This window comes from Macaca nemestrina, chromosome 15 (genome assembly GCF_043159975.1).
Source record: "Macaca nemestrina isolate mMacNem1 chromosome 15, mMacNem.hap1, whole genome shotgun sequence".
Classification (NCBI taxonomy): Eukaryota; Metazoa; Chordata; class Mammalia; order Primates; family Cercopithecidae; genus Macaca; species Macaca nemestrina.
In genome coordinates this window covers 102,701,311-102,728,616 of record NC_092139.1, presented here as the reverse complement: position 1 = coordinate 102,728,616, position 27,306 = coordinate 102,701,311, and the positions used below count along the sequence as shown (strand labels likewise).

Below are 27,306 nucleotides of genomic sequence, written 5' to 3'. Positions count from 1 at the left end.
CCCACAGGATCCAATATGTTGAGCTGGTTATAACATCTTAGTAGTTCTCTCATTAATTAATAAGCTGAATAAAACTTGGGTATTTGTTCATTTTCTATTGACCTTAGTTCATTTTGTGCTGCTATTATAGCATACCACAGCCTGGGTAATTAATATATGAACAGAAATTTATTGGCTCATGGTTCTGAAGGCTGGGAAGTCCAAGAACAATGGACTGGCATCTGGTGAGGGCCTTCTTGCTGTCAAGGCATGTCATCCCATGGTGGAAGGAAAAAGGTGGGGGAGTGGAGGAGAGAAGGGGAGAGAAGGTGCCAGGGGTTGGGGGGTGGAGAGAGAGAGAGAGAGAGACTGAACTTATCCTTTTATGAAGAACACATTCTGGTAATAACAACATTAATCCATTCACAAGGACAGAGCCTCATGGCCTAATCACCTCTTAAAAGTTCTATCTCTTAACACTGTTACAATGGTGATTAAGTTTCTGACACACACTTTTTGGGGGGCACATTCAAACCATAGCAATATTTTTTTATTTTACCTTTCTAAAATAGTTATCCTTGATCTTCTCTCAAGTCTGTAGTCCTCATAGCTAGAATATGAAGCTGTCAAGATCTGACTCAGATACGTCTGACAGGGATTCTTTATTATTATTGTTTTTAAGCCCCAGAGCTCTTTGAAAAACTGATGAAAGCAATGAACCCTTTCCTTAGAAAAGATAAACACACAGATACACACAATTTTGCATAGTCTCTTGGGAGCTCCTTGACTTCCTGGAGACTGGTTTAAGAACTCCCGGAATAGAGCCTGAGATCAGAATGGATGTTCAAGCTCAGAAGTAGAAAGAGGTAGAAGGTGTATTTGGGAAAATGAGTTTTTCTTAATATGGCTTGAGTGCCCACCATGTGCCAAAATGTATTAACTCATTTAATTGTCACAGAAATACTAAGAGGCAAGAAATTGTTGTTATCCAGGGAACAGGTACAGAGAGGGGACATGCCACTTGCCCAAGGTCACACAGCTGGCAAGAGTTCTAAAGTGATTCCTTTATCCCACACACATAAGGTAAAGGGAATAAAAATAGTTATTGGGGAGAAAATTCCTAGGGGGAAAGAAATGGCCTCACAAAATCAATGTTTACCTCAATAGTGAAGCTGAGACATCTGGTCATCTGAATCTCTATGGCTGGGAAAATCCTGTTTCAAAAGGAGCCTGGGGAAGAAGAGTATGTTGCTGAGAAGGGGGAGTGGGACCCCAGAGAAGAGAGGACCTGCATCTTTTCCACTCTTCTTACAAGTTTGGAGATCTGCAAATCTCATCCATGACCTGCCTATCACCAGGGCAAGAGAAATGGCTGTGGGAGGTCTAGAATGAGTGAGACCTGCTGCCTGGCCCAGGGCTCCCATGACCCTAGAAGTGTGTGGGAGAGTTGTCAGCTTTTCCTCTTGCTCACGAAAGAGAGAGGAAGCCAGCGAGGATTCACAACTATGGTGAAAGGCTACAGCGGAGGATGTGGAGTGAACCCCCAAAAGGCAGTTGAATGGGGTGGTGAGTCCTTAGGGCAGAGGGTTCATGCCCAAGACCAGGCTAGATAAGACACTAGCAGGAGACTGAGAAAGCTGAGAAGCAAACATACCCTCTGGGAGGCTAGAGGTGGCATTTGCATAAACACTTCTCTAACCCTCCCCCTCAGCCTAGCAAAGACCCCTGTGGGAAGAAGGGGAACAGAGGCTAGAAGTTACCAGAATACATTTCCTGCAAAACAACATAGAAAGTAAATCCAGTTATAGCAAAATGATAGAAATTTTATTTTGCACATTTAGGTTTAGGATCGTAAAATGGGTACCTGCTACCCAAGTGATGAGCTACTGCCTTTGTTTGTTAACTGCTCTTTCCTCCCTCAGCCTCTAGCCGCCTCCTTTCATCCAGCGGTGCTAGAGACCTGGTGTTGATATCCACATTCATAGGCTCTGGGTGATCTGGCACTTTTAAGATGGCAAAGCACTTTTGCATCCTGTGGGCTGTTGTCTGTAGTTCTGGCATATTGCATGCCTGAAGGCAGAGCTAGCCTTGCTACCTCCAAAACAGATGAGAAAACTGAGGCCCAGAGAGATTAATGGTAAGGTTACACAGCAAATTAGAAGGAGTGTAGGACTAAGACCTGGGCTTCCCAACTCCCGGTCCAACTCCTGGGTGGGTCAGGGGTGCAGGTAGATTGCAGAGGATCTGGGATTTGGGGAAGATTCCTGGAGTTTACTTTAGGCTTGTGCAAGAGGTCATTCCAGGCTTCCCAGCTTAAGGGAGCAGGGCCCTGTCCTTCATCTGCAAGGACAAGAATCAGAGACACCTTTGCAGAAGGGACACTCAGCGGATGACCTCCCTGAGAGCAGGAACTACTCATCCTGGGCTGGGATCCAAAGCAGCCACTTTTGCAGTGGAATCTTGGAATAACGATATCACTCCACACTGGGCCTCGCCCTCACTTTGCAAAGTACACTCATGTCCTCTCGGAGCCTCCTGAATGCTCTTTGAGGCAGGCCAGGCTACCTTCATTTTACAGATAGGAAAACTGAGGCTCAGACAGAACATGTGGTTTGCCCAGGGTCTTTGCATGGAAATAGGGAGTTGAATGAAAGCTTAGACTTTCGAGGACAGAGTGAGGCTGGTCTTCCAGCTGGTCCCTTTTCATATATCCTAGAAAGATAAACTAAATGAAAAGAGCTTACCGTTCTACTTTTCATCTGTGCCAGAAATGACAACATCCCTTCCCCATCCAACGAGATAACTAAAGACACTAAATCCTGTTCAGAATTTTAAAAACTTTCTGCATTTTTCTCTCCCTCTGAGATGCTCACAGTCATAAAGAATGTGTTAGATTTGGGCTAACAATAAGGTTGTTGAGCAAGTATTCTGCTTTCAGAGGTGGGCCAGAACCACCCTTTGACAACCGTGGACAGAACCCAAATTGTTTATCTCTACATCCTGTTCTGTTTATGGAGTCCTCAGTAGGTACTCCTGTGTCATGGATGAACACATGCATGAACAACCTCTCCTTGGCCTCCTCTGTGCCTCGGTGCCCACCATGGAAGGGTCTTCAGCAATCATCTTATCCAGCTGGCTCCTCTTACAGATGAGGTCCAGAGAGGGTGAGTGCCCGGCTGGAGGTCACACAGCAAGTTAGAGGAAGCACAGGTGCTTTTGGAGGATTACCTCCCTATTTCGGAGCTCAGCCTGAGATCTCATCCAGCCTGTCTTCTGAACCAGGAGAGCAGCTTTAGCCAGGACAGACGAAAGCTGTCCTTTATTGTTTACTTTGCTTTCGAGTCTGGTGCAGCCTTCCAACTGGCATGTTCAGGGTAGCTTCCTGGGCTGTGGACCATTTTTGGATTGTGAGATCGATTCCCCCAGAGGCCCAGGGCACATCTGCTACCTGCCTTCACCTAGATAGGAAAATGGCTCATTTGGGAGAGGATGTCTAATCTCTATGTTGAAGTAGCACAGATGCTGCCCCATTTGGGGTGTGGAGGTGGAAGGATGCATAACACAGGGATGCAAGTTTGATGGATGGGAGGACTTGGGACAGGCTGTGTGTCCCATGGGTGCCCTGGGAGGAGGGTGATCCAGGCAGGAAACCAGGCAGAGGCCAGCTGATCTTGAGCCGATGGACAACAGCTTGTGGGAGGAGCCAGCCTGTGCAGAGCAGTGGATGTCCACATGGGCCCCTGTCACAAGGAGAGGTCAGGAGAGAGAAGTGAGTCCTCAGCTGTCTCTGCAGCTTCTCAGCCTTTTCCTCCCTGGCTTGGGCAGCTAAGGGTGGGTAATGTGATCCACTTGTTCTGGTTTGCTTAGGACCTTCTGGGTTTAGCTCTGAAAGTCGTGTGTGGACCCATGCAAACCTGGGCGGTTGGTTACTGTAGGTGGGGAGAAGTGCATGGTCTGGGGATTTAAAACCTGGCTTGAATCCTGGTACTTACAATTGTTTGACATGGAAAAGTCACTTTGCCTCTCAGGGCCCAGCTTCTGCATTTGCAAAGAATGAATAAATGAAAAATCCCAGGCATTGCCGTGGGTATGTAAAAACCTTTAACTCTAGGGCGGAGAAGTAGTGTCTATTTTGTTTATTGCTCTATCCCCAGTGTTTAGCACCTGGTGCCGACTCGAAAATATGTGCTGTCTCCATGGATGGCTCCCTAAATACTTAGGGAGCACTTCCTAGGTGCTAAGCATCCTCTATGTCTCGGTTATTTCATCCTCATCAAAAAACTTGATTACACTCTCTGAGGGATTAGGTGACTCTTCCAAGCCACACCTCAGGCAATTCAGAGCTGGGATTCGAACTCAGGCACTCTGACTCCAACGTCTGTGTACTGCACTTCCCTCTGTGATCCTGTTTTGTAAACTGAGAATTTTTGCACGGGAAGGACAGGCACCATGATGATCACTAAGGGAGGAGGACATGAGGACAGAGAGGCAGCCACTTGTCCCAGGCCTCACAGTCTTCCAGATTTCTCCTTGACCCATGCTGTTTCTAAAAGATTTTTCCTTGCACCTCTTCCTGTAGACAGAGCCCCCGAGGTGCTTCTTCACATCTGGGTCTGACTGGGATATTCCCAGACAATGGCTCCCTCCACCCTTCCTTGAGTCCTCAGCCACTTACAGCCACATCCAGATTTGTGGGCAGGGCCACGCTGGCTTCACTCAGCTGCTGTGGAGCCCCCAGGCTGCCAATCTTCTCCTGCTTCCGCCACTTGGCTCGCTGATTCTGGAACCAGATCTGTAATTAGGGAGACAGGAAGGGGATAAGCAAGAGTTTTCCTCCATCTAATACCACCTCCCCCAAATTCATAATAACTATGCCTTCCAAGGGACTTCACTTTACAGTTTGTAAAGCTCTGTGGCATCCAGGATGTCTTTGGATCTGGAGGTCAGCTTTCTGAGAGGGAACCAGGGTTTCCACCTTCAATGCCTACAGGGCCAGGGGGCCATGCATGAATGAAGCAGCTGGTGCTGCACAACTGGGAGTGTTGGGGTCTGTGGTGAATAGAGCCAAAACGGGGCAGCTTCTCAGCTCCTGTCAACAGTCACCACGTGGAAATGTGAGGTTGTTGCAGGTCCGGTGTTGCAGGTTCATGCAGTCTCCAAAGTGGAATCTTGATTTTTATGTGAAAGCTTCTGAGTTTTAAACTACTGTGCAGACCAAATGGAAATCATGTGTGGGTCACCAGTGGGCCACCCGTTTTCAACCCCTGGGGCCCCTTGGCAGGCTGAACATTGGCAGCTCCCTGCATTCCTGAGCAGGTGCTGATGGTCCCTGACTTGTGGCCATTTATCTTTGGTAATTCTGCACAGGCAGGTGTTGAATTCTGGGCTTCGTGGCTGATACAGGGGCTTCCCATTTAGCCAGTGCCTGATTCTAGATGGGAAGAAAAAGGAGAGAAGTCTAAGACAGGAGTGGTCCTCAGCCAGAAGGATAGAATAAAGAACCAAATGTTGGCCTGATTTTGAATTAGAATGAGTCCATCGCATTTGTGGAAAGAAAAAAAGGAGTGCGACTTACAAAACTATTTTAGAGAGAATGCTAATGGTGCCACAGTCGGATCTGGTGGAATGTCACGTGCTAGAGTGGCACTTGCAAAGCTGGGTGCATGTGAAGAGGGCAGGAAATACCTCTCGTGAGTGACAATGGGCTACTGTATTTCTAACCCTGCTAGGAAGCAATACATAACTGGGGTGAAGAGATCACAGATGAGAGATTAGCCTGTTGGTGCTTGAACCAGGTCTCCAACTAAGACCATGAATTCAAGACTTTTTCCACTTTGCTACACTGCCTCCAAAGGAATCCCCATGTGTTCTAGATCAGGGGTTGACAAACTGCAGCCTACAGGCTAAATCTGTACTTCCACCTGTTTTTGAATGGCTCATGAACTAAGAATAGTTTTCACATTTTTAAATGGCTAGAAGAAAAAAAGAAGGGTAATATTTTATGACACGGGCAAATTACACAATATTCAAATTTCATGTTCATAAATAAAGTGTGTTTACATATTTTCTGAGGCTGTTTTTGTGCTACCTTGGCCTGTTTGAACAGTTGCTCTGACACTGACAATATACCCTGCAAAGCCTAACGTCATTACCATCTGGCTCTTTGCAGAAAGGTTGTTGACCCCCGGTCTAGATGGCTAAGACCTATTTTGTGAATGAGGCTTCATGGTGAACGACATTTTGGAAGTGTCGCCAAGTGGGGAGGAAGGGTATGGAGCAGAGATCCGTGGTGATCACTGATGCCACTTCACTCCCTTTCCATTCCCAGAGGAGAGAAACCATTTTGGAACTAGAGTGACCTCATTTCACAGAAAATAGTATTTGGCCAAAATGACTGTACTCATAGGATAAAGCCGACAGAAACTTTTAGATGGGGCAACCCCAAAGGGCCCAGGATATATTGTGTCTCACACATGGTCCCAAGGGCATGGAGGCTGGGGGCTGAGGAAGGGATGGCTGTACCTGCACCCGAGCTTCTGGGAGGTTGATCCTGGCTGCCAGCTGGCTGCGGATGTGAACGTCTGGGTAGTGGGTAAAGTGGAAGATCTTCTCCAACTCATGCAGCTGCTCGGTGGTGAAGGTGGTTCGAACCCTCCGCTTGCTCTTCCTCCCTTCTGCATGGGAGAGGGTCCAAGTTGGGTCAGTGGCCTTGATGTCAGCACCTAGGCGAGGTTTTTGTGTTGCCTTGTCCTACCCTTCCACCCCACTGCTGCTCCCGAGCCTTGGCCTCTGGCTCCTCAAGCTTGGAGCTTCACAGTATTCTCTTTCCTAAAATCCTCTGCCTCTACACCGACCCTCACCCACCATGGACAGTGAGGCCAAGTTAACCTTCTAGAAAATCTTCTCTGATTGTGCCTTTCTGCTACTCAGTTGCCTTCAATGACTCTCTTTTGTCTACAGCAGGAGATGGCCAACTATGGCCACCAGGCCAAACCTGGCCCACTGTCTGTCTTTAAATAAAGTTTTATTAGAACACAGCTTCTCCCTTTGGTTTACATATTGTCTCTGACAGTTTTTGCACTATAACAGCATAGTTGAATCATTGCAACAGAGACCATGTGGCCTGCAAAGACTAAAGTAATTACCACCTGGTTCTTCATAGAAAAAGTGTGTCAGTCTTGGTCTGCAAAGTAAAGGCTGAGCTCGGTAGCAGTCAAAGCTGTTGACGGTCTGTCTCCAGCCCACCCGTCCAGCTTCCATTTTATTCAGGGCTGGCTGCATCATTTGTGGGGCCCAGTGCAAGATGAAAATGTGAGGCCTATTGCTCAAAAAGCCAAAGAATAGCTTTTTATTTTTTCCATCGTCTCTTAAACTGTCATAGTGGGTTTTTATTTGCTATTTCATGTCATGCATCCCTCAGAGAGCACAAGGATACTCACAGGGTGAGAATAGACCTCACAGGGACCTGGAGACCCACCCTAAGACTTGCAGTCATGGATACCCCATGAAGAAACTTGGTTCCACTCTGCAACTCAGTGCTTGACCTCAACCCTCCGTGAACCCCTGCCCAGTCCCCTTCCCCACCAAGATGGAGGGAACAGCAGTTGCTGGGTAGGAGCAGAGAAACAGTTGACCAAGAGCCCGTCCTAGAGAAGCTGGGAGGTTATGAGAAGGCATTGATCGCTTCTGGTGCATTCACCACTGTTCCACTGGATTTCACTAATCAGATATTCAAATGTGCAGTTATTAAGATTTCAAGATGGTGACAATATGCATTCAATCCCACTCTCAGGGCCTCCTTCTAAGCACAGGGTCCTGAGCATCTGCATTGGTCACACACATGCCCATGAAGCCATTCCTGCCTCCAGTACTTTGTCGACTCACATACCTTGCTTCATTCAAGTTGGGCTGCTTACCATATCCATAACACATCATGTGTGTGCTTATCACTTTGTTTTTTCTAAGGCAATCCCCTCTGTCTGGGATCACCTCTTCTCTCTCATCTGCAATTCTAATGTCTGCTGATTCTTTAGCACCTGCATTCATTCTTACAATCTCCAAAAATTATGTCCTAATCTTTCTAACCCTGGGTGATCTTCCTTACTGGCAATATCTTCATTCTACTTGCTAGCTTTGTCATTCATTCATCCACCTTTTTTGTTAAGCACATACTTCTTTGTGCCAGGCACAACAGTAGGCAGTGAAGTGTAGAAAAGCTGAAGGCTTGGTCCTTGATTGGAAGCACTCATCATATGGTGAGATAGGGGGTACAGATAGGCTTGCTCATGACCTAGAATACATGGTGGTCACTGAGCTAACAGAGGGAAGTGGACACCTGTTGGGATTTATCTGCCCAGAAATGCCTCTTTTCTGGGACCTGCCCTACCCTCCTTTTGGAAACTATTCTTCACATACACCAACCAAGTAGTTGTAGTGGGAACTGGATTGGTTCAAGTGTGGGAAGCTGAACTGGACCTTTTGGAATCAATCCCTGGAAAATTTTTGTTACACGACTAGGAAAGAGAATCAAATCCCTCTAGTGGTTCAGCGGTGGTGGATGTGAGACGTAGGATGAGATCCATCAACTACCATCTCTCTTGTCATGCTGCTGAAGTTGTTTGCAGGGAGGTATAGAGCTAATTATGGGATATATTTTGGAGAGAGGCTGTCAGGTGAGGTTGGTGGATTATCTTTTGGCTGAGATAAATCAGGGACAACAGTTTGGTTTTGGCTCGAGCAAAAGATGTGTGTGTGTTCGTGTGTGTGTGTTCATGTGTTTGTATTATGGGGAAATTGGGTGTTCATTTTGGACATGTTAAGTGTGTGATATCTATTGGCTAGCCATAGGAAGCTATGGAATAGGAAGATGCATTGATAAGTTTGGAGCTCAAAGTGGAACTGAGGATGGAGGTTCAAATTAGGGAATTGTCAGCATCTGTTTGGCCTTTGTAGTCATGGGAATGGGTATCACACAGGCAGAAAGTGTAGGTGGGGAAAAGGAGAGGGCCTGGGAGCAAGTCTGTGGTGCCTTCACCATGTAGAGGTTCAGCAATGGGGAAGGCAACAAAAAGACCAAGAAGGGAGGCCTCTGAAGGAGGAGGAAAGTGAGGACTGTTTCAAGAAAGAAGGCACAGTCAGCTGGATCCATGCTGCAAACAGACCAATTACAATGAGGACAGAAAAGTGGTCCTTGAACCTGGCCACACAATGGAGAGTAAGGAAGATTGCCCCATCGGCAGAATGGGAGACTCAGCCAGCATTGCCTGTAGCTCCTGGTTGGAGCCAGGTGACAGACGACGCTGGAGGAAGGACCAAACCAGGTGGCAGTGGGTTTGTTTACCTGACCATGGACTTCTGAGGACAGAATTAAAATCCTTGTCTTAATTGGACTACAGATTGTCCCTGTGATGTGATTTTAGGGATTGTAGAAAAGGCACAAACCGTCTCCCCAGATCACCTTCATTTTTGGGACCCAGGGGAATTCGTACCATTCTAGCTGACACCTTGCCTCTCCTGACTTTTTCCTCATTCCTTTTTTTTTTTTTAATTCAGCAGACATTTTAATTATGAAATCCTATAAATCAGGACCACCACAATTTCAGACACTCCGTTGCGAAGTGTACATCAACAGCTACATCTGGAGGATGAACAAGCCATTGAATCTTTTAAAAATTGGTTTAGCTACCTTAAAGTCTGGGGGTGGCACCTTACAAAAGCGCCGTCAAGTTTCACAAGGGTACAGCCAGCGGCTTCTCCTCTAGGAGAGTCACATTTTAAAACTGGTTTCAGACACAAAAGAAGGGCTGGCACGGGAGGAGGAAATAAATAGTGCGGGTGAGGAACCGCCAAGGCCGAGGCCCATGGCTCCATGGAGGGCCAGAAGAGAGCAGAAAAACGTCCAGGGTCTCTCATGCATTCCTATAGACACCAGAAAGGGTGGAATAAGAAAGCTCAGCTGGGAGGACAGGAGAGAGACTCAAGAGATTGTTTATGACTGTTTCTGAGACAGTTCCTGGCATGGCCGTGAGTGGCCTACCGGGAGTCCTGGAAGCCGGCGAGGAAAGCACAGAAAACAGGAAAGAACTCCCTACACGTCCCTCTCTGCCTGTTTGTGTCCTCGGGAGACTCCAAGTGGTGGTAAAGCACCGACAGGGCTCTTCCTGGAGCAAGAGAAAGAAGACTCCGAGTGAGTAAGGTCTCCCAGGAAGCCCACAGCAAACCGTGACTTTGACCACAGGTGGCAAGGTCAAGTCATTCACAAGTCCACATTCAAATCCAACTCTCCCACCTGCAAAATTCTTCACCTCCCTCCAGTCCCTTAACTGGAGTTCACATCTCCCACGTTCACCAGCCACGGAATCGGTGGGAGAAAGGGGCAATGCCAACCCACCCACCACCAAACTTTTACATTCTTCTCCACTCTGGAATTTCTTTGCACAGCAATTGTAGCACCACTTTCACTAAGTTCCTCCACAGGAAAATAACAAGAAAATGTATGCGTGTCGTTAGTTTTCAAGTATTGTTATAAAGCCATCACGATTCCTGCCCCTGAGCCCTCTTTAAACAATCCAAGCTCACGACGCCCCCAAGGGCTAAGTGAGGTACAAGTCGATGCAAGTAGCTGCCATGGTTCTCCCAGTTTATCCCAGGTCCTTGGGCTTGGATGGCCCGGGAAATTCTCATGCCCCACGGACGCACCCTGGCGCACGCATTTCTCCACGCTTAAGTTTTCTCCGACGGCCTCGCCGCAGCTGGTAACTTCTCGCGGCTTGAGATCTCTCCCCACGCGCCTCCCCGCAGCCAAAGTGGTCGCTCCCAGGCTGGCGACGTCGGTTTCAGCTCATAGTAGGAACTGGACGCTGTTGGGTCTAGGCAACGGCCTCCACTTTCTCCTCCAGGAGGCCTGGGTCAGAGCAAGGAGCCTGAGGGCTGCAGGGCAATGGGGTCGGGTCCGCTGCAGCCTCCCCCGGGCCCAGGGGCGCTTGCGGGGCCCGTGGCTGCAACCGCGGCGACGGCTCGTTGGAGCCTCCGCACGGCTTCCTTGATGAGGTTTCCCGAGAGCACCAGCTGCTGCAGGAGCCGATGCGGGTCGTCGTCGCCGGAGCGTGCCCCGGCTTGGGTCCATCGTCGCTGCTGCAGGCGGCGGGAGGTGACCGCGTCCCTGAGCCATCCTCGCCGGCACGGCCCCGGCAGCGCGCTGGGGCCTGCGGCGAGCTCGGCCACGCAGTAGGGAGCGGCGCGTCCCCGCACGCGGCCGCGGTCCCCCAGGGCGCAGCGCAGGGCCCCAGGGGGCGCCGGGCCCACCGTTTCAGCCGATGCAGGCGGCAGGAGCAGCGGTACCGCCGGGGGCCGGGCCTTGTCCGCCGGCACCGCCGCAGCCAGGGACCCCGGGGCCCGCAGCGGCGCCCCCGGGGGCGCGCACGGCGAGGCCGGGCTGTCCTGCGCCGCGTCCAGCTGCAGCGTCTCGCCGATCTGGGCCACCAGCCGGTCCACCTCGCCCGAGCTGCCCAGCGTCACCGACTGCTGCAGCAGGAGGAAGCTGTCCTCCTCCTCTTCCTCCCCCTCCGCCTCCTCGCCGGCTTCCTCTTCCTCCTCCCTCTGGCACGGCATGGCCCCCAGTCCTGACACCCGGAGCTGTGCGGGCGTCGCTGGGGGCTTGGTTGCCCGCGGGCGCGGGGCTGCGGGAGAAGCCGGGGCAGGGGCGGACGCGGAAGCCGGAGCCCGCCAGGAACTCTAGCCGCGCGACTGCCGCCGCGGGAGCCCCCTCATTCCTTATAAGAAAAGTCGCTCTCAGGAATTAATTGAGAACCTAGGTACTTCCTGTCCCAGGGTCACTCATACTCATGCTCAGAGAACGCTAAGCCTCCCGGGGAAGGAAGCCTCATGTGTCTTCTGTCATCCATCTCTAGGCTGTGAGCCCCTGGAGGGCAGGGACTGTATCTGAGTAGGGACTGTATCTGACTGTATCTGAGACCAGCTGAGGAACTGGCTCCCCGTGAGAGCTCAACAAATATGTGCCTTGAATGGATAAAAGTAGAATTCAGGCTCTGCTCTCAGTCCTGTTGGACAGAAAAGACTTCCACAGGATTTGTCTGAAACTCTGTACTATGTCAGATGTCACACATCAGAAAGGATGGCTGATGTGAGCCGAAGCTGCTACAAAGGAGGGGTGGGAGTCTGAGCTCCAGCTGAGGTCCCTGGACTCCCACCCAGCCCACTTGTTTTTTACCCCAAATAAGAGTGGTAAAGTCATCACACACTAAGAATTGGAGTAGACACTCAGTGAAAAATAGATTTCACTTCTGAGGGTTTAACACCTGAAAAAATCAACTAACTTGTTTTCTTTCTTGGTGCTTATGATTGATCCTGCTGTCATTGGATAGTAGAAAACCCAGTGAGCTGGACATCAGAAAATCCGAGCTCTGTTCCTGGTTCCACTATGCAACTTGTGCCACATTCTAGATTCATTCTCTGGGCCTCAGTCTCCCCATCAGTAGAATGGAGGGGGAGAGAGACATTGAATGATCAGGTCACTAAGGCAAAATCCACCCTGATATTTATAATCCTCCTTCTCTGGGATGGAGGATGAATGGCTCAAAAGTCCTTGCCTCAGGCTTGCCTGCAGGACCCGTTTACTTGGTGAAAGGGACAGGGCCAGTGAGATTTCTCTCTGGGAAGCCACCAGGCCCGGTTGCCTCAGTTGTAGAAATGGGATTTCAGGTTTGCTTTTGTTCTCAATCCTTTCTACCACCCTTCACTTTTGTTGTTAATCCATTTTTATCCTTTCAAAGTACTTTTGCTCACTTTTGTGGATTCTTGGAAGCTTCTTGGGAGTCGCAGGCAGTGAGGCTTTGAACATTACTCCCCACTAGAGTAAGCTATTGGCCTGTGACCCACCTTTATAGGAGAGCCTCATCTCTGCCTCTCCCTCTCGACCCCTTTCCCTCCCCAAGTCCACACTGCCTTTTTAACTTCGTGGTTCTTTAAAAAGATATTTATTCCATGTTTAGAGCTGGTGTTGTGTTTAAGGGATACAGCTGAAAGCAGTCAGAATTGATGTAGAGAGAAATGGCAGGTGTTAATTCATTCCAAGAGCTCAGTGAATGTTGTCTCTGTAACCAGCAGCTAATAGGCACTGAGGGCCTGTCTGCAGGTGTACAAAATGAACAAGCCATGCCTGACAGTATTGGATTTACTCCTTCATTCATTCACTCAGTCAGTCAGCATATTAGATGATAGTAAATGATATGGTACAGTTCTGCAGGAAGCTGCAAAAAAAAAAAAAAAAATTACAAAAGGGAAGATTCCAGGTTGACCTGGAAAACTGAGGTGTCAAGGACAGTAGGGAATTGAGGTCTTCCTGGGACTATAGAAGTGTGAGAGAGAATGTGGGATGTGGAACCAGAATACAGAACATGAAACAACGTGGAGAACACAGGAGTAGAAACAGAAGACGGGTCGTAATGAAAATAAGCCATCTCCTCCATTTACCCCAGAAAGAAACGCAGGTGAACAAGGATTGATGGCTAAGAATAGAATCCATAATAAAATAAATATTTCAAAGCTTCCATTTGTGTAACTAAAGGAGCAGCTTTTAAGACATGATGGCTTTTTTTCCTGTTCCCAAGAGTACTGGAAGAAGGTAATTTAGAGGTGGGGTGAAGAAGGAAAGGATCTAAACTCTGCTCTGCAAAACAGCCTCACTGCTGACTTCATGGAGGAGGGGCTGCCTGCCAAGTCATAGGCTGGTGAGAAAAATATGTTTTCTCATCAGCTTTGAACTACACATTCTCAGGATAAATGTTTGTCTTTGAGAGGTGATGATTATGGTGATGATGATGTTGTCCCTGTGTCTCACAGTTTTAGTGGCCTCTCTCGGAGTAAGGAGGGGTGCCTAAAATTCATACTGGTGAGGAAGTATGACTGGAAAGACCCAACCAGAAGGCCAAGAACAGTTTTGGGAGAGACAAATAAACTTCAACCTGGAGTCAGGGAAATGAGGTTAGGATCTGAGGCTGTGCCTTGTGAAGGGTTTAACTCCTTTGAACCGCACTCTCCAATATGATAGCCCCTAGCTATATGTGACTATTTAACTTAAATAGAGTACAAAAATTCAGTTTCTTAGTCATACCCTCCATCGCTCGATAGCCACATGTGGCTAGTGGCTACGATATTGGACAGTGCAGATATAGGACATTGTTATCATCACAGAAAGTTCCGTTGCACAGTGCTACCTTAGAGGGTTTCCCACTGGATTTTTGGAAAAGTCATATTCTGGGTCTAATTTTAAGTTTCTCCCTGCATTGCAAGTTCCTCTAACTGCCACATAGTAGAATGCTAGTTACATTTCTTTTACCTTTTTATCTGTATTTTCTATTTTTCTGTAATATACAGGAATTTCTTGTGTAAATAAACAATCAAATAAAACAGCAGGGTGGAAAGAGATGAGAATAAAGAAATCACTGAAACAATTAGGAAAGATCACTGAAATCTCCCACCTGGAAGGAGAACTGGATCAGGAGTGAGAAAACCCTTGGGTTCCCATCCAGCCCAGCATCTCCCTACCAGGTTCTGGGCAGAGAAGCCAAGAAGCAGGTGGTCACAGCCCGGCCTACCTGGGGAGTGGGCATGTGGGGACAACAGTGGAGGGGGATGGAGGCAGCAGGAAAGAAAGAAAGTATCTGACAGGTATACTAGGAAAGAAAGTATAGTGTCAGCTTTGATGGCTTTGGGGAAACCGGAAGTATAGGGAAGGCGAGAGGAAGAGAGAACTGCCCCACACTCACATCTCCGCTGGTGCCTGGGGAGAAGGAGGATGACCAGGGGAGGGGATGGTGCCCAGGAGCTCTGGGCGATGAGTCAGAGCAGAGTCCCCTAATTATGGCCCACAAAGCAGTGTGGGAGTGTAAAGAGCAGTGTCCAAGGGGGCAGCTCAGGAATGATGAAGGTCAGCACTTCAACTTTCCTGCAGGAAAAGAGGAGACTGTGAGGGCACCAGGAAGGCTGATGCTTGGGTTACAGATCACAGAGGGTTACAAATAAGGGAATAAGGTGGGAGAAGGCAGAACAGCATAATATGGAACAGAGAAGGTAGAATGCAGTTCAGCGTGTAGAATTTTGGAAACTCGTTAGGCAAGAGGCTGGAAAATACAAGCTCATTGATGGCCCTGGCCCATGCATAGGATAGGATTCTCAATCACCAGGAGAAACCAGGGTGTTCTGGGTCCCTGCTAAGAGGGGACACTTCTGAGGCAGCATGGATCATCCTGGAAGGAGCACTGGATCAGGAGTGAGAAAATCCTTCGGTTCCCATCCAGCCCAGCATCTCCCTACCAGGTTCTGGGCAGAGAAGCCGAGAAGCAGGTGGTCACAGCCCAGCCTACCTGGGGAGTGGGCACATGGGGACAACAGTGGAGGGGGTGGAGGCAGGAGGGAACTGCCACCCTTTTCAAGTTGCTCCTCTCCCCATTGTTAATAGTACAAGCTGTGACTTACACTTTAATAGGTCTTCGAAGAGAATGACCTATTAATTTAATTCAGCAGAACTTAATTAAACCTGAGCTGTTTAGCACATCGATCATAAGAAATACAAAATTTACACAGGTGAGTAGGCCACCTAATTATAAACTGATGTTTCTCCGTGCTCAGCACCCTCCCCTGATTGCTTCTTCTCTGGGGTCTGCTAATTGGTCCTGGTTGTGCAGCTAAAGGCCCCGGGGACGTTGCCGCTGGGCAGTCTCTGGAAACGGGCCTCATCCTTGTCTTCTGAAAACAGTGGGTTCACCATGGAGGACACCCAGGGCCCTCTTTGCTGCCCTCCTATAGGGGACACCTCCTGACACACGAAGGTGGGGTGCAGGGCAGGAGTCTCCCCATGGCTGACCTGTGCTGGCCTCATTTCCCTAGTCAGGCCACAGACTTTCTTTGGCTCCCTGTGCCCAAAGGGAACAAGGCAAGCTTCTTAGCATGGCATTGAAGGCCTTTCCTATTCCATCTTTCTAGCATCATCTGCTTTCCCTCAATTGTCATTTCCATAATTTTAGTCCCACCTGACCATTTCCACATTCCCCAAATCAGCTATGCACTTTTATTTTCCAGGCCCTTGTTCTGTGCTCCCTGAGTCTGGAATGCCTTGTCCTCCTCCTTTGCCTAGTGAACTCCTACTCATCCGTCAAAGCTCAAATAAATCAAATATTTCTTTCCAAGGTCTGTTGTGAATCTCCTAAACACAATAGTTTTTTTTTTTTTTTAAATTTAAGAGTGTGAAATTTCAGCTTATAACAAACTAGCTTCCATATTTGTAAAATCTTTTTTTCTATGAGTCTCTATGAGTCAATCAGTCAAAATATCTGTAGTGATTATTACTGGATGGTGAGATGGTAGAATTATAGTTACATTTCTTTTACCTTTTAATCTGTATTTTCTATTTTTCTGTAATACACAGGAACTTCTTGTGTAAATAAATAACGAAATAAAACAGCAAGGTGGAAAGAGATGAGAATAAAGAAATCACTGGAACAATTAGGAGGAGACCCTTGCGAAACTCACCAGAAAGGGAGTGCCACTCCCAGGGGTGACTGGCTTAGTACTCTCTAGGCAGTGTGAGGCTTGCATCTTTCACACCTGTGGTCTCACTTTCATAATATTTTGCATGTATGAATTTTAGCATATGTACTCCCCCCACCACACACCCACCCACACACACACTCACCCACACACACACTCACCCATACTTTTTACTTATGTATTTAAAAATTTTTTTCTTTCTTCCTTTTTTATTTTAAAGCAGCTGTACCCTTTGTTTAAATGAAATTATAAGGAAACCCTACAAAACAAACAGCAGTAGAGCTCCTTTATTGTAGTGTATGTGGGGCCTACTCCATCTTCACTTCATCCAAGGCGGCTCTGGTCATGCATCTCAATGAAAGCCTGAAGTTCCCAAAACATTTTAAAATCTAAGGCTTAAAAAATGCGGATGTACATACATAAAGGCCAAAGTTCTTGGCTTGACACACTTGACCTTCCATCTGCCTTACTTCTTTCATCTCTTGTGACTGTGCTCCATGATTTTAGACTCCAGCCACTCGATTTTGTTGTTTCTCAAGGATTATTCCTTTTTATACCTCTTGGGTGCTGCTTCACAGGCTTTCCTCTTCCTGGAATGTCCTGTCCCTTTCTCTGCCTGACTCCATCTCAAAAGCCACTTCTTCTCTGAAGGGCTGTCTCTGATGGTGTTATGCAGGGTTCATTATCTCCTATTCTGTGTTCTAAAGCACTTTGTTAGGTTTGTATATCATATTTGTGCTATGACAATGTGACTAATGACAATGCGCTTAGGTCTGGTGAGACTAAAACATGAAGCATGGGCACAGATTATTGGGACAGGGTAGCAATGGGTTGATTTCATGTGCTATAATATTTCAACAGTTCTAACCCTCTTCCTTGCTGGGAAGTTGTGTGCATGTGTGCATGTGTTGCATGTGTGCATGTGTGTGTGTACACGTGTGTGTTTATGTTTCAGACCCTCTCCACTTCCTCTCCAATCTATACTGTGTTGATGCAGGGGAATAATCAGACAACACAAGCTGTGCAGTCAGGAGATGTTTCAAGGTGTGACACAGGAAGTGTCCTAGAACTTATTCCTGTTCAATGGGGGAAATCCATATTTAGTTACCCTTCTTGCCAAGAACTGAGGAGGAATTTAATTGTTCTCTTGCTTAAATACCTACAGAAGGCCGACCAAGGTGGCAAATGTGCCGAGTGCCCAGATTAGAGATACACAAAGCCACAGGGCTTTCAAACAGGAGGAAGAGACATTTCTGGCCAACAAATTATTAACAACTGCCTCCTTACAAGGAGTGGGGAGGAAACCTCTTTAGCAACACACCATTGATAAAGAAACTTGAAGGTTCCATATATGGAATCTAAAATGATGTACAAAGGGTTCCAAGGGTCCTGAAATAGGGAACCATCATCCCTGCATGGAACAGTGAAGTAGAAGAAGGAGAAGAGCAAGATGAAGACTCCAGACAAGGCCCAAGCACACACAGCTCCTCCAGCCACACCCTCTGGTCTCAGTTGACTGGTTTGGAGGTGGACATCTCACTCAAGCTCGGCCAATGGGTGTCCCTCCTCTGGGGCTTTTGAACGTGGGATTTTAGAGGGCTTGAGGACATCACTGGAGACTGATCTAACTCTTGGAACTATTGGAAGCTATTAGGAGAATGCCAATTAGCAGCAAGAAAGAGGTGAGCTCGCATGCAGAGAGAAACAGCTGCAGAGACTTGATGACATTATTGGGTCTGGATCCCATCACAGCTGAAGGTTACTTATCATTCTGCCCTTCACGTGGCTTAGTCTGGAAACTGATTTCTTAATTTCCTCCAAGGCAATACGTGTCCCTCTCCATTTTAGCTAACCTAAGATAATTTTTGTCAATTGTAACCAAATAGCTCTCATTAATACTGATCATTGTACACGTTTTTGCCTAAAATCTGAAAATGATTCTTCATTCCCTGAGGAATACAAAGCAAAAATAAAAATCTCTACTGTAGCCTACAAGGCCGCGTGGGTTGGCTCCTTTCTGGCTCCTAGACCTCAAATTGTATCCTTGGGCATCATCTATTAATAGGCTCTTGCCCTTGGGGCTCCCTCCATGTGGAATGCCCTCCCTTCCACCCTACTCAGTCTTCAGATTACAGACCAACCATAACTTCTCTGGGAAGCATTTTCTGACCTCCCTGACAGACCAACCTCCCGTGGAATAGTCCCTTGGAGTACCATGTCACCATCTCCCCAGCACTTGTCACAATTGTAATTGTACTTTCATTTGTGATTATTTGGTGGTTATTTGTCTCACCTGCTGTCAGATCAGTGGCAGCATTAGATTCTCATAGGAAAAATAAACTCAGGGCTCCCATTGATTCTACATTATGGTGAGTATGTAATAATAATAGAAATAAAGTGCATAATAAATGTTATGTGCTGGAATCATCCTGAAACCATTCCCCCACCCACTGTCCATGGAAAAATCATCTTCCACAAAACCAGCCAAAAAGGTTTTGTGATGCTCTACACCATCTCCAGTGCCCAGTTCAGTACTGTAGTGGCTGTCAGAGGGGTTTGCAACTTCATGGACACTTCTTTCAAATTCTCCCAACTTGGTGACTCATTTCTAATGAATGAAATGCAGTGAAAGTGATGCGATGTGATTTCTCAGGCTGAGTCCTAAAAGGAAGCTGCTTCCACTTGGCTGTCCCTCTAGGATTGTTTACTTTGAGAAAGGCTATCTGCCATTTTGTGAGGACACTCAAACAGCATGTGGAGGTTCCTATATAGGGAAGAACTGGGTCCTCCCACCAGTGGCTGTTACCAACTCACCAGCCATGTGAGTGAACCACTGTGGACATAAATCTTTTATTCCAGTTCAGCCTCCAGACGACTGCAACCGCAAATAACATCTTTACTGCAATCTTATGAGGGACCCTGAGCCAGAACCACCCAGTTAAGTTACTCCCAAATTCCTGATCCACAAAACTGAGTGAGATAATAAATATTTATTATTTTAAGCCACTAAGTTTTGGGATGATTTGTTGTGCAATAGGTATGCCTCGCACTGAGTAGATATTCAGTGGCTATTTGTTGCGTGTCTGGATAAACAATACAATGGATAAATCAAACTTAAATTATAGCCAATCTTTTAAGTCTCCTCCTCTGCCTATTTGGATTTCTCCTAGCTCTGACATTCTGGGCCTTATAATTATAGTTGATGTTGTCAATGGCTGGCTTGTATCACCCAGGCCTTTCTGTGCTCCATATCTGCTTCTTACTGGCAGCGTTTGTCTTTAGGGATCAAATCCTTGGATAATTCTGGGGAGTATGTTTGCTCCATTTCCCAAAGGATTTGAGCTTCAATTACCCATAGGGGCCACTGGCTTAATGACATACCCTTTATTCATTGCCTCCCCTTCCTTGTATTATTTCACTACTTCCTTGCGTGTCCCATATCAACTACTTGTGCTCAGATCCTTTCCTTAGGGTCTGCTTTTTTGGGAGACCCCACACTAATACAGCGCTCTTTTTTGCAGGTAGGGGCCATGCCTTGCACTTTCTTGTGCCCCCTCAGGGCTTGAGACTGAGCCAGGTTCTCAATTCTAGAGCCAGTCTCCCGGTATCCCTGTAGGAAGGTCCCCATAGCTCTGGTGTCAGGAACTGAGAGATGGAATCCATTGGAGCAAGACCAAAGCACACTTCTCTCGGGGAAGTGCCCATTTTTAACTCCACGTCCTTTTGCCCTGTTCTTGTCTGCTCTGATGGGAGCTCTTGGATCTACCTGGGTAAGAGCCAGAGCTGTTAATCACCAGGTGATGAGATACACACAGGCCTTAGTCACAGCCTCAAACCAGGGCTGCCTCTCCCAGTTCCCATAGCAGAGCAGCTGTCTTTGATTTCAGGTAGTTCAGGGGAGGAGGAGGGCTAGGGAAAAGAGGGAGAGGAGAAGGAGGACGAGGGGAGAAAGTGGTGAGGGACAGGGAAGGGAAAGGAGAAAGAGGAATATGAGGGGACAAAGAAGTGATGGAAAGTGTAATGGGCAGAATGGGTAGAATAGTGACCCCCAAAAGGATATGTCTAAGTCCTAAACCCTGGGAATTGCTAATTTTTTTTTTTTTTTTGTAAATAGAGTCTTTGTAGATATAATTAAGGCTCCGGGCATAAGATCATCGCAGATTTAGGTGGGCCCTAAATCCAATGACAGGTGTCCTTATGAGAGAAAGGGACATCTCTCTCTCTCTCTCACACACACATACACACACACACACACACACACACGGCAAGGCTGTGAGAAGATGGAGGCAAAGTGGAGTGATGCGTCTACAAGTCAAAGAAGGATAAGGGTTGCTGGAACCCCCGGAAACTACGAGAGAGGCATGGATCAGATTTTCCCTTGGAGCCTCCAGAAGGAGCTATCTCTGCCAACACCTGAATTTCAGACTTCTGGCTTTCTGAATGGTAAGAGAATATATTTCTGTGTTTTAAGTCACTCGGGTTGTGGTAATTTGTTACATCAGCCTTAGAAAATTAATACAGACAGGGAGGAAGAGGGGAAAGAAGAGGAAGAGGTGGCAGGAGGAGCAGTGGCTTCTAAATGGCAAAGACACCAAAGCATTTCAAGGGCAAGAAAGGTTTGGAATTTGAAGAGGAGTTGCCTGCACCTCGAGGGTAGACAGGGCCGGGGAGGGTGTGATGGGAGGTGAGCCTGGGATGAACAAGGCCAGTCCGGGAAGGACTTTGAGTGCCACACTAATGTGTCAGGGGCAGGCCCTTGATGAACTGCAGCATGACGGCCAAATCTGGCCCGACCGACCCCTGTTTTTGTATATAAAGTTTTATTGGAAATAAGCCTACCCATTTATTTACACATTGTCTACAGATGAGTTTCAGCTGTGACGGAAGAGTTGCATAATTGTGATAGAGACCATCTGACCATCAAAGCTTAAAATTACCATCTGTTCCTTTGCAGAAAGTGTTGCCATCCCTTGCCACAGGATGCTTCTCAAATGCCAAGAATTCTACCATGCCCCTAGCCAGCTCCACCAGACAAGGTGGGCAGAAGTCAGCACTGTCCCAGGGTGGCACTGCCAGGGACTTCCATCCCCCTCCAGGTGAGTAGTCACTGCATCTTGTTTTATCCACCTTCACCTTCCCCAGCCCCCAGCCTGGCCCAGAGTAAGCATTCAGTGGTTATTCACTGAATGAATAGCTGGTGAGCAGGCAAGGGAAGATCCCTGGGTTCCCCAGAGGCCAGGCAGTCCATACTGGTTTACCCACTGGGGTGGTCTCTCTTCCTTGTCAATTTTCCATCACCTTTCCCCCGGGGCCTATGATTTCCCCACAGAGGATTATCAGTGGTAGAGGTGCAAAGATGGTCTCTCTCTCTCTCTTCCCAGGGTCTGAGCTTTCAGTATAAAGAGGCTTCCTCCTGAATGGGTCTCCCTTAACTTTGGAGGGTCCTGGGTTTTGGAGGGCTTCCCTCTCCTTGGAGGAGAGAGAGCAGGAGGCTCGGTGTGGAATCTTTTCAGATAGAGAGGCCCTCTTGGATTTTCCCATTGACTTTTAAGACCTGGGAGGGTCCAACCTATAGATCATGAAGGTCCCTGCAGGAGTGGGAAGATGTCAGGGGGGACCTTTGTCCCTGCCATGAGAAATGAGGACAGTAGAGCACTACACTAGCCTTGGAGCCCAGATAACTAGCCTGATCCCATCTCTCGCATGTACTGGCTCTGTAGCTTGGAACAAACCACTTTACCTTTTTGAGTCTCAGCTTCCTCAAAGGACCACTTCCTTGGGCCACCAACATCAGAATCATTTGGGAGAGTTTGTTAGAATGCAGATTCCTGGGCCTTTTGACTTAGAGTCAGAGTCTTGGGTGCTGGGCCTGACAGGTTGCATTTTAATAGCTCCCTAGGTGAGATGGCAAAGGTTGTCTGTGAGCCAGTCTAGGAAGCCTTTTAAACGTTAAGTGGAGACAAAGAGGAACTTATTCCTCTACCATTATTCTTGGGGAAGGAGAGGGCGTTGCTATTTCTGGTCCTGTTGTTCTCTGCTGAGGGGTCCTGCACAAGAGGAGGCACATAAAACAGGGAAGTAGAGAAGCATCAGCCAGCAGCAATAAGCACCGGGCTGGGCATGAGGGCTCCTGTGAGCGTAGGGAGAGGCCTTCCAGCCTCTCTGCTCCTGCCCTGCCTGGGATCATGACCATCCCTTCCATGGGGAGAAAGATTGTACGGTGGAAAATCACCACAAGGGAATCCTCCAAGGTTTTTCAGCAACTAATTTGCTGTGAAATTGGTCATGGCATGTCAGAGCTGGGAGAGACCTTATGAATATTCTAGCCCTGCCCTTTCATGTTACAGGTGGGGAGATTGAGGCTAGAGAGGGCAGTGACTGGCCTGAGGTCCTCTTGTGCACTGGGGCCAGATCTGGGCTTAGAGGGCAGGTTTCCTGAATCCCTGCCCTCCTCACCCAGTGTGTTTCACAGACTCCAGCTCATTTGCAATTTCTGCATTTCTTTTGTATAGTTTCTGGCATGTTCGGATCCCATCTGTATTATTTGTTTAGCATTTTCCCAAATAGACCTTTTTGTTTGACTCAAATGATAAATGTATTTTAAAATAATACCTTATATCATGACCATACATGGCTAGCAGTGTCTTTCACCATAAATACAAGGTTAGTGTAGAAGTAATTACAGGACTATTGAGCTAGATCATCTTTATCTATATACCCACCAAGGTCATCTTGAGAGCTGCCAGTGGGACCCTCTCCAAGCTTTCAGAAATGCTGAATTTCAGCATAGTGGGAGATGGATGGATTTAAACTATGTTCAGGGATAATCTAGAGTAGATGGTCTCAGGCCACCAGGGTTCAATTCTAGTGTTCATTACTCATATGGTTTTTGTGGGGGATTTATCTTCTCTTCTTGGTTTCATCATCTGTAAGATGGGCTCCCAAGTGTGACAATGAGGTGGGAAAATGGCCACAAAGGTGCTGTGGAAGTCATAAAACACCATCTGATGTCACCACCGCTAGTCTGGTCGGCACTTACTGGGATCTGTTCTGGGACCAGATGGATAGCTGACACGGAACATGCCAGAATCTTCCGTGGAGGCCTAGAAAGAGTGGCTTCCTTTCTGAAGCCTGCCGTCATCGGGCTAGGGGAAGGGAAGCTGCTCTGGTAGGAAAGGCGAGACCTCTCTCTCACGACACAGGGTGATCACAGATTTGTACAACTGCAGCAGGAGAGACTCAGGACCCCAACTGGAAATGTGTCTATGAATCTTTAATGGACTGGAAGATATTAATGAACTTCCAAAAATTAAGCTAGGGACCCTTTCCCTTTGGAAAACTCAGCCACGGGGAAACACAGCAGCCTCCTGCCTGCGGACACACAACCCTCCTGGTCTTCCTCAACCCTGCAGCTGAGTGCGATCCCTCATCAGCTCTCTCCATGGGAGACTTGCTTGGTCGGGGGGATGTGGAGCTCTATTTATGGCAGGTAATGACATTAAGGGCTCCCTGAGCTTCCTTTCCAGCATTTTCTTGGATTAAAAGTGGGGAAAGGGGGAGAGAACTGAGAACCTCATGTGAGATATTCCAGGCTCGGTGACTGTCAGACTCAGAAGGCCCTTGAGACATCACCAGCTTCACCATTTCTTATTCCCTCACCCAAGTGTTTTGCCGAGAATAAACCTGAGGCTGCAGTGGACAGGGACTTTCCTGAGGTCACACAGCAGGCCACAGCAGAGCCAAGGCTCACACCCTGGGTTCCTAACTCTTAGCAGGTGTGTGCGTCCACCTCAATGCCCCAGTGCGGCTTTCCTCCTTTCCTCAAGCCGGCTCTTGATCTACCTGGTCACTGTTATCTGGGGACAGGCCTTGAGATGGCCACTGGCTTGGGGAAGGTGATTAGGGTGGACTTTTCCCAAGCCAAAGCTCCAGCCCCTGGGCAAAGCTTCAGCCCCTGGAAGTTTTGCAGACTGAACTCGGCTTATGAGGAGGAGATTGTGCTGGACCCAGCAGGGATTTGGGGGAGTCAGAGCCGGGTCCTGATAGCGGGGCTTCTGTTTACCAGCTACGTAACTTGGGGACATTATCCTCCTCTTCTCTTTCACAGATGAGTTTTCTTATCTGTCCAGTTATGATAATCGTGCTTTTCTACTGAAATTAAAAGAGAATGCCTATGACATTGTCAATGCTGAATAAATGGTAACTAGCATTGTTAGCTGGGGCCTGGTTACAGTAACAAGCCCTAGGTTCTTGCATTCTGCAACTAACTGAGCTTTGGTGTCTGCAGCTGAAAAACCACAGTTTTGGGTTAGATTGAAAGGTGTATCAGGAAACCAGCCCAGAGCCAGGTCTTGCTCTGAATTTTAGAGTCCTCTATCCAGTTGATATGGACGGAAAAGCGTTTTCTCTGCCTGAGCCCAGCTGGGTCTTGGAGACCAGGAAACAGAAAGAAATGATCAGGAGACACTTACCCTGGGGCTGGTCCTGTGGAGGCTTTTCTAGCCCAGAGCCTGAGGCTACAGCTTCTCCGGGGCCCTCTCCGCCTGGCCCTTCTGGTCTGTCCACGTCATTTCTCCTGGCAGGCCTCTTTAGGATCGCCTCGATGGAGAACGACAGGCCCAGCTTCTTCGGGGCCTCAGAGCACCCCAAGCTGTTTCTCTCCATATCCCTGCAGAGAGCAGGGCCCACCTCAGCACACATTGAGGGGCTCAGGGGTGACTCTGTAGGCCAAGGAGGGTGCCAGTGGAGACTGGCGTACTTCCTCCCCTGAACCTCCTGGGGTCAAGAGGGCGCGTGGAGGTGAAGAACAGAGAGTCTCCAGTTAGATGATCCAAGCAGGATTTCGCGTCTGCAGAGACTTCCATGGGCAGGTGACAACAGAAGAGCTGGAAGGAGGGGTATCCTGTGCCTACAGCTCACAGCCCTTACCACTTTGATGTCAAAGGAGTCACCATGGCTGAATTGGGGTTCAACCTTCCAGAGAAGGGTCTTCTCGGATGCATTGCCTACACAGTCACCAGCTTAGACCAGGATCCCTGAGGTCACTGCCCAGTGGCGAACAAAGAGAAGAGGGAGAAACAATAAGGCACAGGAAAGAGGAGGTCAGTCTCCAGAGGAGGTATGGAGGCAGGGTGTCCACCTTTGCCCTTTCTCTGGCTTCTGGCCCTTTCCTGTGGCTCTAGCCGGCCTCTGGGAGGCTGGAGTGCCACCCTTGGCCTCAGGCGGCCAATTCAGTCCTGGGCTTTACTGCAGCTTGAGCCGTCTTCCCAGACACCCATCTTTACTTCCTTCAGTTCTGCTGCGTCCAGACTCCAGAACATACCTTCAGTGCATCAGTGCTCCTGCTGTCCTGCAGGTGGAGGCTGAGGAAAGGGGGTCCCTGGGTGCTGCCAGGCCTGTCTCTTCTCTGTGCCAGGGCTGGGCTGAGCTGTGAGTCTGATTCTTCTCAGGTGTCTCTGGGCTGGCCCTGGCTTTGTTCTATTCTATTTTTCCTGACCTCACTTCACATGTGAAGCCCTCTCTCCACAGGCACCTGACCCAGGGTACCTCTCTCTTCCTTGTGGCGTCCTTTCTGCTGCTTCTCCCAGTCTCCTGAGACAGAACTGAAGGGGCCCTTTCTCTCCGACTGGGAGCTGACAGTTGTTGATCTGTCCTTACCAGGAATTTTGCTCCAAATTACTGTGTAACCAAGGAGGAGGGGGTAGTAAAACAGGCTGATAAGAGAAGAAACTCTCCACGCCTCTTAAGGCTGGGGATGCAGGTGTCAGGGTAGGAAAGTGGCAGGAGGCAGTGGGGATCTGAAGGACAGGTATTGGCGGCCCCAGGGAGGGGCTGTGCTGGGGAACTGGCCAGAGCAGGGGAAGGGAAGGTGGGAGCAGAATGGCCAGGAAGTGTACCCAGGCCCAATAAAACATGTTTACTCAGCCAGGAGAGCCTATGGTCGTGTGTGGGGGAGGCTGGGCTGGGGTGCAGTCTGCTGCCTGTCAGCCTCAGGCATTCATTTGCTCTCAGATGTGCTTTCCACGGCTTGCAAATATCAGATCAGGAAAAGCATTCCGGGGCTTTCTGATGTAGGGAAACTGAGGTCGAGGAACAAGATGGTGCAGAAAATATGATGGCAGGGCCTGATCACAGCCCTCCCCTGGGGAGCTCCATGATGCCTTGCTGGCCACGAGGAAACAATTTTCACAAGAGGGATGGATACCCTGGAAGAGACTGTGAATGTGAATTTGGATGTTAGAATACATATCTTTCATAGAGGGCAGGGGTGGGAGGTTGGGGGTAGGGAAAGCTGGTCTCTACCCCCTGAGAAGAGTGAGTCAGGAGAGGGAGGGACTCACCCCGAGAGAAGGAACAGGTAAAGATGCCCCATTTTAGGAGCTGTGCTCCTTGGAGGTGTCAGGCTGTCTGATTTAGTTAGGGTGGACTAGGCTGTGCTGCAGTAACAAGTAAACCCTATCGTCTGGGGAACGTATACTATCTCACCCACATCACATTCTAATGTAGTCATTTAGGGACCCAGATTCCTTTCAAACAGTGATGCCACCATTCTCCAATCATTGGCTCCAAGTTTTCTGGGGAAAGGGAGATAGGAAAGAAGAAATTATTATTTTTTTAAATTTTACTTTAAGTTCTGGGATACATGCGCAGAATGTGCAAATTTGTTACATAGGTATACACGTGCCTTGGTGCATTGCTGCACCTATCACCCCATCATCTAGGTTTAAGTCCTACATGCATTAGGTATTTGTCCTAATGCTG

At 48.2% G+C, this 27,306-nt stretch overlaps 2 protein-coding genes across 3 annotated transcripts; both read right to left on the bottom strand.

Annotated features, from left to right (window-relative positions):
- LOC105493980 (intestine specific homeobox) lies at positions 1-26,230 on the bottom strand. 2 transcript variants are annotated; one of them, XM_011762028.3, is made up of 5 exons: positions 25,868-26,230; positions 25,017-25,589; positions 6,502-6,653; positions 4,655-4,771; positions 1-3,719 (listed from the first exon to the last, which is right to left on the bottom strand). In XM_011762028.3, exons 2-5 carry the CDS (start codon positions 25,243-25,245, stop codon positions 3,480-3,482), a joined length of 738 nt encoding a protein of 245 aa, XP_011760330.1. In that variant the 5' UTR covers positions 25,246-25,589; positions 25,868-26,230; the 3' UTR covers positions 1-3,479. The 2 variants fall into 2 exon arrangements, with proteins under 2 accessions (XP_011760330.1, XP_011760328.1); XM_011762026.3 differs by having other exon boundaries at positions 25,017-26,230.
- LOC105493979 (GSK-3-binding protein FRAT2) lies at positions 9,500-11,701 on the bottom strand. The gene has a single exon (XM_011762025.3). The coding sequence runs from the start codon at positions 11,587-11,589 to the stop codon at positions 10,888-10,890; it is 702 nt and encodes a 233-aa protein (XP_011760327.2). The 5' UTR covers positions 11,590-11,701; the 3' UTR covers positions 9,500-10,887.
- Positions 26,231-27,306: the final 1,076 nt, after the last annotated feature.